At 50.7% G+C, this 10,062-nt stretch overlaps 1 protein-coding gene and 1 long non-coding RNA gene across 2 annotated transcripts in view; one reads left to right on the top strand and one right to left on the bottom strand.

Moving 5' to 3' along the window:
* Upk3bl2 (uroplakin 3B like 2) overlaps positions 1 to 3,662 on the bottom strand; it is an 8,828-nt gene extending 5,166 nt beyond the window's left edge. Inside the window, exons 1-3 of the mRNA XM_031338259.1 lie at positions 3,421 to 3,662; positions 571 to 723; positions 163 to 382 (exon numbers count right to left, since the gene is read on the bottom strand). Of these exons, the coding sequence (XP_031194119.1) occupies positions 163 to 382; positions 571 to 723; positions 3,421 to 3,502 (455 nt within the window). The 5' untranslated portion in view covers positions 3,503 to 3,662. The remainder of the gene's footprint in view (positions 1 to 162; positions 383 to 570; positions 724 to 3,420) is intronic.
* LOC116068557 lies at positions 1,001 to 2,372 on the top strand. The gene is made up of 3 exons (XR_004109617.1): positions 1,001 to 1,131; positions 1,349 to 1,599; positions 1,794 to 2,372. It is a non-coding gene; the product is annotated as an uncharacterized LOC116068557 (long non-coding RNA).
* Positions 3,663 to 10,062: the final 6,400 nt, after the last annotated feature.

The following is a 10,062-nucleotide window of genomic DNA, read 5'->3' as shown; positions in this document are numbered from 1 at the left end:
GGAAGGGAGGGGAGGGGAAGGGAAGAGAAGGGAAGGGAAGGGAAGGGGAAAGACTAGGGAACCCAGCCATCCCACTTGACCTCAACAAACCACCCAGTAGCTGCCCTGGTCTCTTGTTTGTGCCAGGCAGGGTGTCCTCCGACCCCAAGCTTTGGTGCTCACCTGTAGGGGCCTGCTCCTGGCAAAGGAGAGTTGCAGCCCTGGGACTCCAACGAGCAGTTGTTGTCATTCCCAACACGGAGGACTCGAAGCCGGCTGTCAGGTTGGCCACCCTTGTAGTGTACTCGGCTGGCCCTCAGTGTGAGGTAGTAGCCATTGCGGTCAAAGTTGGCAGGGGCGTGCACATCCTCTACTTTCCGTGGGGCAGTAAAGTTCTGGGCAGCTGGGGGGGTGGTCCTGAGGGTCAGCCGGCAAGTGGGCAGAACCAAGTGTTCCGTCCTAGTGGGCTTGATAGTCTTTCCTAGCCACATCCCCCAAAGTTCCTCCCTCCCCGCTTCCCTGCCTGCCAGACCTCCTAGACCCCAGCCCCCGCCTGAGCCCACTTCACAGTGAGAAAGCAAAGACACTTACTGTGACTGTGAGCCACCACCAGCCAGATGGGGTCTGGGTCAGAGAGGTTGACGTTCTCAAATTGGCCCAGAGGTTGCTCCAGTGTGAAGGTAGATTGTGTGAGTCTCCCCTCCAGGGTGGCACTGGGGAGCTGGGGGGCATAGTTAATGCTCTCTGGGGAGGATGGGAAAAGAGGGTAGAGGTAGGCTGAGTAATGCAGACCACCTCCAACCAAGGGTCTCCAAAGCCCCAGGTCAAGGGGGGAAATTAGGGAATCATGTAGTCTACCACATTTAATTAATAACTTAATTAATTAATTAATTAATTAATTATTTTCCCCCACCTCTCTGTCTGTCTGTCTCTCTCTGTGTGTGAGTGTGTATGTGTGTGTGTGTGTGTGTGTGTGTGTGTGTGTGTGTGTGTGTACACATACCTATGTTTGCCACAGGTCAAAGGACAACTTTCGGGAGTTGGTTCCCCACCATGTGCATCCTGGGGCTCAAACTCTGATCACCAGGTTTGACAGCAAATGTCGTTAGCAGCTGAGCCATCTTACTATATCCCAAATTAAGGAATCTTTAGGTGAGATGCCCTGGGGGGAGGGCTGTGGAGTGGCTAGACCCTGTCTTGATAGCCTACCAGGGTGGGGTGGCACTGTGCCTGTCACTGGGGTGATGGCGAGGAATGGCAGGTGGACAGAGGGAGGCTCAGATTCAGGGCCTCCAGAACCCTAGGATGGGCTTGTCCAGAGACTCTGGGTGTCCTTCCTGTTCGTGGTCCACACTTGTTTGTTTGACAGGAATGGACAGGAGCTGGAGAGACGAGTCCACAGCAAAGTGCTTACCTCCCAAACATGAAGACCTGAGTTTATCCCAGAATCCATGTCAAAAACCAAGAACAGTTAGGACACCTGTGGGGTGCCTGTAATCCCAGAGATAGTGAGATGGGAGGCAGGGACAAGAGAATCCCTCAAGCTGATCGGAAGGCTGGCCTGGGCCACATGGCAAAGTTCCTGGCCAAAGAGACATTGTCTCAAAGAAAAGATGGGAGGTGAGTACCAACCCCCGTGGTTGTCTGGCTGATCTATAAACACCCCATATAGCCACACACCTGTGCCCTCATACACACATATGTGCAGAGATAGAGGAGAGATGGAGGGGTAGGGGAGGGGGGAAAGGGAGAGGGAGAGGGAGAGAGGACACAGAGGCTAGCTCATTCAAAGACATTACTTGTTCCTGTCTTAGGTCTCTGCCACCTCCCACCATCTTCCATCCACGCCTTGGTCACATGATCAACGTCCACTTCAGCCCTCATCCCTGTGTCCCCTCTCAGAGCTACACAGCTGCAGATGCCTCAAGGAAGTGCTATGCCTTTGTCCAGTTTTATGGCCCTCCCCTCAGGCCTCCTTGAGCAACTCCCCCACTCAAGACCAGAGCCACAGTGAGCCTCCAACACCAAGCCCCTAACACCGGGACAACTGGGAAGATGAGACATGGGCTTTTGTGCAAGTTTCATATCAACTCAGGGTTGAGCCATGATGGCTTAGTGGGAAAGTGGATGCCTTGCAAGCTTGAAGACCTGAGTTCTAATCCCCAGTATCCACATAAACAGCTGAGTGTGCTAACACACACGTACAATCCCAGCTATGGTGGTGACAGGCAGGGCCCTGGACACTGACACCTGAGGTGATGGAGTCTTCTGAGCTTCACAATGTGCTGGGCACTGACACAGATGTATAAACACTTTTGAAATTTAATTTGGGGCTGGAAAGATTGCTCAGAGTTTAAAAGCACTGGCTGATCTCACAGAGGTCCTGAGTTCAATTCCCAGCACCCACACAGTGGCTCACAACCATCTGTAACGCCCCTCTTTGGCATGCAGATGTACATGAAGACAGGGCACTCTTATACACAAAACATATAAATAAATAAATCTTTAAACTTAGTTTCTAGGCCAGGTGTGGTGGCGCATGCCTTTGACCTCAGCACTCAACAGGCAGAGGCAGGTGGATCCCTATGACTCTGAGGCCAGCCTGAGCTACATAGTGATTTCCAGAACAGCCAGGGCTATGTATAAAGACCCTGTCTCAAAAACCAAAACTTCCTATAGAATTAGTCCTATCCAAAGGTCCAGACTAGATCCTTTCCACAGCATCTGGCATGCAGGGTGGGTTTCTCCTGCCTGTAAACCAGCGGTTCTCAACCTGTGTGGATCACAAACCCTTTGGAACAAATATTCAAAAATATTTGCATTGTGGCTCATAACAGTAGCAAAATTACAGTTATGAAACAGCAACAAAAATAATTTTACGGTTAAGGTCATCACAACCTGAAGAACCCTATAGAAGGGTAAAGCACTGGGGAGCTGGAGAAGCTTAAACTCTTTGCTGTGTGAGCTGGCAAGATGGCTCGTTGGGAAGGGCACTTGCTGCCAAGCCTGATGAGTTCGATGTCCAGGTTCTGTCAACTGGCTCTCAAAATCTGTCCTCTGACCTCCACGTGAGCATCACAGCACGCATTCGCCACACATACACACACACCATACCACATAGTCTTTGTCCTACCTCAGAAGACTGGGTATCCTGCATTCAGTAGGTAGTTGATAGTTTCTTAATTTGAGGGAAGAGAAGTGGAGGTATGGAGAGGAGGGGTTATTTAGGGACCACTGGTAAAATGTAGGTGGTGTGAGAACCCAAGGAGGAGAGAGCGGTATGCTTGCTCTTGAGCGTAGGGACTGAGGGGCGGCCCCCCCATCTGTCAGTGTGAGGTGGGCTGACTGCCTGAGGCATCCAGGAACCCAGTCCATAACCAAGGGAGGGGATCAGGAGGGCTGAGGATGTCGGGGTACACCCCACACCCCAGCCTCACTCACCTAGACCTGTCCCAGGCTGGACACAAGTCACCAGCAACCACAGGGGCGGCAGCAGCACGGACTGTCTCCTGTGGACCCCCATGGCTGGGCTGAGCTTCTGGCTGCTGTCCTTCCTTGCAGGTCCGTCTACTGTGCAGCCCCAGCTGCTCCGCCTGGGCTGGGCTGCCTGAGGCTGCTACCGCAGGCTGCTACTTTGGGGTGCCCCCTCCTCCCCTAAAACTGGTTGGACAGGTTCAGGGGCTGAAGCTATAGGCTCTGGGGGATTCAGCATCAAGAGGGATGGGTCCAAAAAGAACAGACCAATGAGGAGACAAGCCAGGACACCTGTACCCCACTCCACGAGGGCCTGGGCTGGGAGGGGCCAGGTATGTAGCAGGCTGCTCTGGGTATGGGCTGCCCCATAAAGATCCTGCCTTGCCTGTCCTGGGTCCTGGCCACTAGAGCACTTCACAGTCCCCTTGTTGGGGAGGGAGTCCCTTCACCTTCTAGACAAGGGACACAGAAGGTAGGTGTCCCTCCAACATCACCCAGGCTGAAAGGCGAAGCTCTCAAAGTCAGGCTATAGCCAAGTATGACCCTGAATTCGTGGTGCTCTTTCCTGATTGCTGGGGGTTACATGAGAACTCTGCCACAGCTAGCAAATCAAATTAAATGATAGATGGATGATGGATTAATGGGCTAATAGATAGATGTATAGTTATAGATAGATGATAAGTAGAATTGACAGGCAGACAGACAGACAGACAGAGCTAGGCTTAGATGTAGCTCAATGACAGAATTCTTTCCTGGCATGTCTATGCCTCTGGGTTCCTTTCCCAGCATCACAAATATTATATGTGTGAAAGTGTTTGTGATATACATACATTCATACACACGCATACACGCTCACATATCATATACACCTACATGATCTCTCTCTCTTCCTCTTTCTCTCCCTCTCCCTCTCTCGGTCTCAGAAGCTGAAAGCAGTCGTAAGAACTGGGAGCCAGATATAGTTAGTGTTTCACATGTATAATTCCAGCATTCAGCCGGTGGAGGCAGGGGGATGAGGAGGAGCTCATAGTAGCTTCCTAGTCAGCCTGGGCTACAGGACACCCTGTCTAAAAGACGAACAAAGCTGGGCTCTGGTGCACAGCTTTAATCCCAGCACTTGGAAGGCAGAGGGAGGTGGATTTCTGAGTTCGAGGCCAGCCTGGTCTACAGAGTGAGTTCCAGGACAGCCAGAGTTACACAGAGAAACCCTGTCTCAGAAAAGCCAATAAATAAATAAATAAGTAAATAATATAATAAAATGGGGAAGGGCACTCCTTGGAAAAGCCTGTTCTTGTTCATCCTCTCTCAGGTCCCTAGAACTGGGCAGGGTCAGCCTCATGCCTAATTGTATCACACAGATGAGAAGAAAGCTCCGCCAGTAACTCTCACCCCCAACGGGGTCAACCGTGGCTCTAGGAAGCAGCCTCGCTCTCCCAGCACTTGGCGAGCTGCTGCTCGCTTCCCTTCCATGTCTAATTCAAGGCAAATGCTTCATTATGTCTCTTCCTGCTCCCACCTCCCACTTCTGCCTACTGCCCTGTATCTACTCCAGCCAGCTCAGCAGACGCCTTTGTATCAGCTACCTAGCTGTGTAACAAATGACCCCAGAACTTAAAGCAACACAAGCCTTTTTTTCTTATTTGTGTGTCTATTAATTATTTATCTTTGTACACGCCTATGTATAATGGGGGGGAGGCACATGTGCATGTTATGGCTCTTGTGCAGAGTCACAGGATGACTTTACAAGTCTGTGCCTGACTCACCTTGTTAACCGGGGTCTTTCTTGTTTCTGTTCTGGTGCTGTGTCACACTCCAGGCTAACTGGACCACAAACTTGTGGATGTTTCTCCTCCCCACTTCCACACACAAACACACACACATACACCTGCCCCCTTCCCCCGTCATTTCAGCCTAGAAATTACCAGTGTGTGCTGCTGTATCTGGCCTTTAAATTGTTTTCACTTATTGCTAGTGTGTGTGTCTCTGTGTGTGTGTCTGTATGTGTGTCTCTGTGTGTATATGTGTCTCTCTCTCTCTGTGTGTGCGTGTGTCTGTGTATCTGTGTGTGTGTCTATGTATTTTATGTGTCTGTGTCTGTGTGTGTGTGTGTGTGTGTGTGTGCGCGCATAGGAAGGTTGTTCACATCATGAAGCAGAAAGGGCTCAGGACAGACAACCTTGGAAGACCCACCTCCAGTGACCTGTGTGCAGCTAGACCCCAGCTCCACTGTATCCCAGAACAGTGCCACCGGCTAGGATCAAGTGCTCAGGCATGAGCCTGTGGGGGGAATTCCAGCTCAGGCTCCAACATGGTAGCTGACTCTCCCCAGTAAGCAGAGGGCAAAGGCCAGGCCTCTTTAGCTCCCTCAGGTCTCTCCTCAGGGCTGGGTCTAAGATCTGGTAAATGGATTCGTCCAATAACTGATAATGTGGAAATTTCTCTGCTCGGTGTGTTTGGCTCAGGAGGCCTCGACTGCCATTTTTTTTTAAAGATTTATTTATTTATTTTATGTATATGAGTACGTAATGTAGCTGTAGAGATAGTTGTGAGCCTTCATCTGGTTGTTGGGAATTGACTTTTTTTAGGACCTCTGCTCACTCAGTCCCAAAGATTTATTTATTATTATAATTAAGTACACTGTAGCTGTCTTCAGACACACCAGAAAAGGGCGTCAGATCTCATTACGGGTGGTTTTAAGCCACCATGTGGTTGCTGGGGTTTGAACTCATGACTTGGGGAAGAGCAGTCGGTGCTCTTACCCCCTGAGCCATCTCTCCAGCCCCTGAACTGCCATTTTTATTTGACAGCATCAGGTAGGTGACTGTAATAACACGGCACCTTTCTTCCCTTCTGGGTCCCAGAAGCACCAAGCACCAATGAGAACCAGCATGAAGAGAGTGGGTCCCAGATCCCCAAAGAGGCCAAGTAGTGGCCATACCAAGCCCCCAGGAAAAGTCTACCGCTTTTGACCTTTCTTACTGTGTACCTTTGGGGGTGACTCATAAGGTAGGTGGGGCTCCCGACTCGCTACCTCCGCATACAAGTTAAATAGTTATACTCCCAATGACTCGCCCTCTCTGGATCATCAAACAAAGACGCAGCTCCATGGCAACCGTCACACCCACAGTCTGAGGAGGTAGGCAGCGAAACCGTGTGCCTCCAAGGATTGACCAGGCTTGCCGCACACCCTCCAAAGAGAGAGCTAAAGGGCTTTGTTTGCGCCCAGAGAGAGAAAATAACCAAGTACTTGGTAGCCCTTACTCCAAGCCCTTGTCAAGCTGGAAAAGCTCCAGAGTTCCTTGACCTCACACAGGCCTTGAGTTTTTCTACTACTAGATAGTTCAAGCCCTACCAGGTGTGCTGTGTGCCTCTTAAGGATAAGCACCTCACCACCTCCGAAGTCCCCGGAGAGCTTCCAGTATCCACCACCAAAAACTAGAAAGTACTTTCTCATTAGGCTCAGCAGTAAAACATTTACCTTAGAATCCCCCAGTGAGAGGCTGGGGGTGTGGCTCAGTGGTAGAGCCCCTGCCTAGAATCCCCTAGTGAGGGGCTGGGGGCATGGCTCAGTGGTAGAGCCCGCCTAGAATCCCCCAGTGAGGGGCTGGGGGCGTGGCTCAGTGGTAGAGCCTGCCTAGAATCACACAGTGAGGGGCTGGGGGCATGGCTCAGTGGTAGAGCCCCTGCCTAGAATCCCCCAGTGAGGGGCTAGGGGCGTGGCTCAGTGGTAGAGCCCCTGCCTAGAATCCCCCAGTGAGGGGCTGAGGGCGTGGCTCAGTGGTAGAGCCCCTGCCTAGAATCCCCTAGTGAGGGGCTGGGGGCGTGGCTCAGTGGTAGAGCCCGCCTAGAATCACACAGTGAGGGGCTAGGGGCGTGGCTCAGTGGTAGAGCCCCTGCCTAGAATCCCCCAGTGAGGGGCTGGGGGCGTGGCTCAGTGGTAGAGCCTGCCTAGAATCCCCCAGTGAGGGGCTGGGGGCGTGGCTCAGTGGTAGAGCCCGCCTAGAATCCCCCAGTGAGGGGCTGGGGGCGTGGCTCAGTGGTAGAGCCCTGCCTAGAATCCCCCAGTAATGGGTATGGAAGAGTGACTTTGGGTTCCATCTCCAGCATGGCAAATATAATCAAAAGCTATAAAACAACAACAAAATAAGCAAACAAAAAAACCAAGCATGAAGCTGGGCAGTGGTGGTGCACGCCTGTAATCCCAGCACCTGGGAGGCAGAGGCAGGCAGATTTCTGAGTTCGAGGCCAGCCTGGTCTACAGAGTGAGTTCCAGGACAGCCAGGGCTACACAGAGAAACCCTGTCTCGAAAAACCAAAAAAAAAAAAAAAAAAGCATGACACAGACCTGAAATCTCATCTTTCCCAGGTTGAGGCCATCTTGGACTACATGGGAAAATGCATTTAGCCTGAGATTTTTACCTCTAAAATACAAAGAAGGGCTACAGATGGCTCAGTAGTTAAGAACACTTGTTGCTTTTATAGAGGATCCAGGTTCAATTCCTAGCACCCAGGTGATGGTTTACAACCGTCTATAAATCCAGGGGATCCAATGCTCTCTTCTGACTCTGCAGGCACCAGGTATGATGTGACACACAGATACATTCAGGCAAAATATTCATAAAAATAAAAAATAAATCATTTTTAAAAATTAAGGTGGTGGCTTATTCTTCTAAAGATTTATTTACTTATTTAATGCATATGAGTACACCACCACTGTTCTCTTCAGGCTCACATTAGAGGGCACCAGACCCTATTACACATGGTTGTGAGCCACCATATGGTTGCTGGGAATTGAACTCAGGACCTCTGGAAGAGGAGTCAGCGTTCTTAACCACTGAGCCATCTCTCCAGCCCAGCACATGCTTTTTAATCCCAGCACTTAGGAGGCAGAGGCAGGTGAATCTCTGTGAGTCTGAGGCCAGCCTGGTCTACAGAGTGCGTTGCAGGACAGCCAGGGCTACACAGAGAAACCCTGTCTTGAAAAACTAAAACACCACCACCAAGAACACTAAAACAGGGCCCTGTTTTGTCATCTCATACCTATACCTATAATCATAGGAGTCTTAGGCAAGAGAATTGACTCTAGTTTGAAATCAGCCTGGGCTATTGAACTACAGAGGGCTGGAAGTAGGGCCAAGTTATCCCCTTCAAAGTGTGCCCCAGGGAGCTGCTTCCTCTGGTGAAGTCCCACCTCCTACAAATTCCACAACTTCTCAGATAGAGTCACTGGACGGAGTGGGGAACATTTCCTATTCAAACCATCACCAGGCTCTGTGATTCAAAGTTTCTCTGAAGTCCTGGGGCCCTCTGTACTGAAACTTGAGTGGCTCGAAACTGAGGTGTTGCCAGAGGACAGAGGGTGGAGCCTAAGTTTGACAGGTCACCCAGGAGCACCCTAGGAGCAGCCAGATGGGGTGTACCCTGGGAAATACTGATTCCCAAGAAGCAGTGCAACCCACCTTCTTGGCTTATGTCTTCCTGCTTCTTATCAAATGCTTTCTTTCTTTCTTTCTTTCTTTCCTTCCTTCCTTCCTTCCTTTCTCTTTTTCTTTCTTTCTTTGCAAAACTGAGGATTGAACCCTGGGATCTTAAGCAAAATAGGCAGGTGCTCTGCCACTAAGCCACGCCCCCAGCCCCTCACTGGGGGATTCTAGACAGGGGCTCTACCACTGAGCCACGCCCCCAGCCCCTCACTGAGGGATTCTAGGCAGGGGTTCTACCACTGAGCCACGCCCCCAGCCCCTCACTGAGGGATTCTAGGCAGGGGCTCTACAACTGAGCCACGACCCCAGCTCCTCCCTGGGGGATTCCAAGCTAGAGTTTTGCTTCTGAGCACATCCTAGCATTCACTTGCAGGCGCTCTCCTTTGAGCGATGCCTTTACCCTGCCCAGGCTAGCCTCACACTCTTGCCTCAAGCTCCCAAGTGCTGAGATTAGAAACATGAGCCTTCAAGCCCAACCTTGTTACTAACCTTCTTTAATCTAAGCAGCTCCACCACACATGGAAGAGCTCACATTGCCCAAATACTTGGGGTAGCTTTAGACCAGTCCACGCCTTGTCCCAGGCTATCTCTCCTACCTACTTTACTGTTTTTTTTTTTTTTTTCAAGATTTCTGTTTACTTTTTGCTCCGTGTATGTGTCTCTGTGTTGGGGGCTGTGGGTGTCTATGTGTGCCTATGTGCAGGGGCCCTTGGAGGCGTCAGATTATCATAGAGTTACAGTTGTAAACTACCACACGTGGGCTTTGAGAATCAAATTCAGATCCTCTGCAAGAGCAGAGGGTGCTCTTAACGGTTGATCCATCTCTCCAGACCCCCTACCTTACTTTCTTTTTCTTTCTTTCTCCCTTCCTTTCTTTCTTTCTTTTTTGTTTTGTTTTGTTTTGTTTTGTTTTTCGAGACAGGGTTTCTCTGTATAGCCCTGGCTGTCCTGGAACTCACTCTGTAGACCAGGCTGGCCTCGAACTCAGAAATCCACCTGCCTCTGCCTCCCAAGTGCTGGGATTAAAGGCCTGCGCCACCACTGCCTGGCTCTACCTCACTTTCTTGACCTGTGCTTTCACACCCCTCCACCTAGCCAACTGGGCTCCTCACAGAAATAGCAATGA

The sequence above is a fragment of the Mastomys coucha genome, unplaced genomic scaffold (assembly GCF_008632895.1).
Source record: "Mastomys coucha isolate ucsf_1 unplaced genomic scaffold, UCSF_Mcou_1 pScaffold22, whole genome shotgun sequence".
NCBI lineage: Eukaryota > Metazoa > Chordata > Mammalia > Rodentia > Muridae > Mastomys > Mastomys coucha.
The sequence above is the reverse complement of the archived record's forward strand: the minus strand, read 5'-3'. Positions and strand labels throughout refer to the sequence as shown.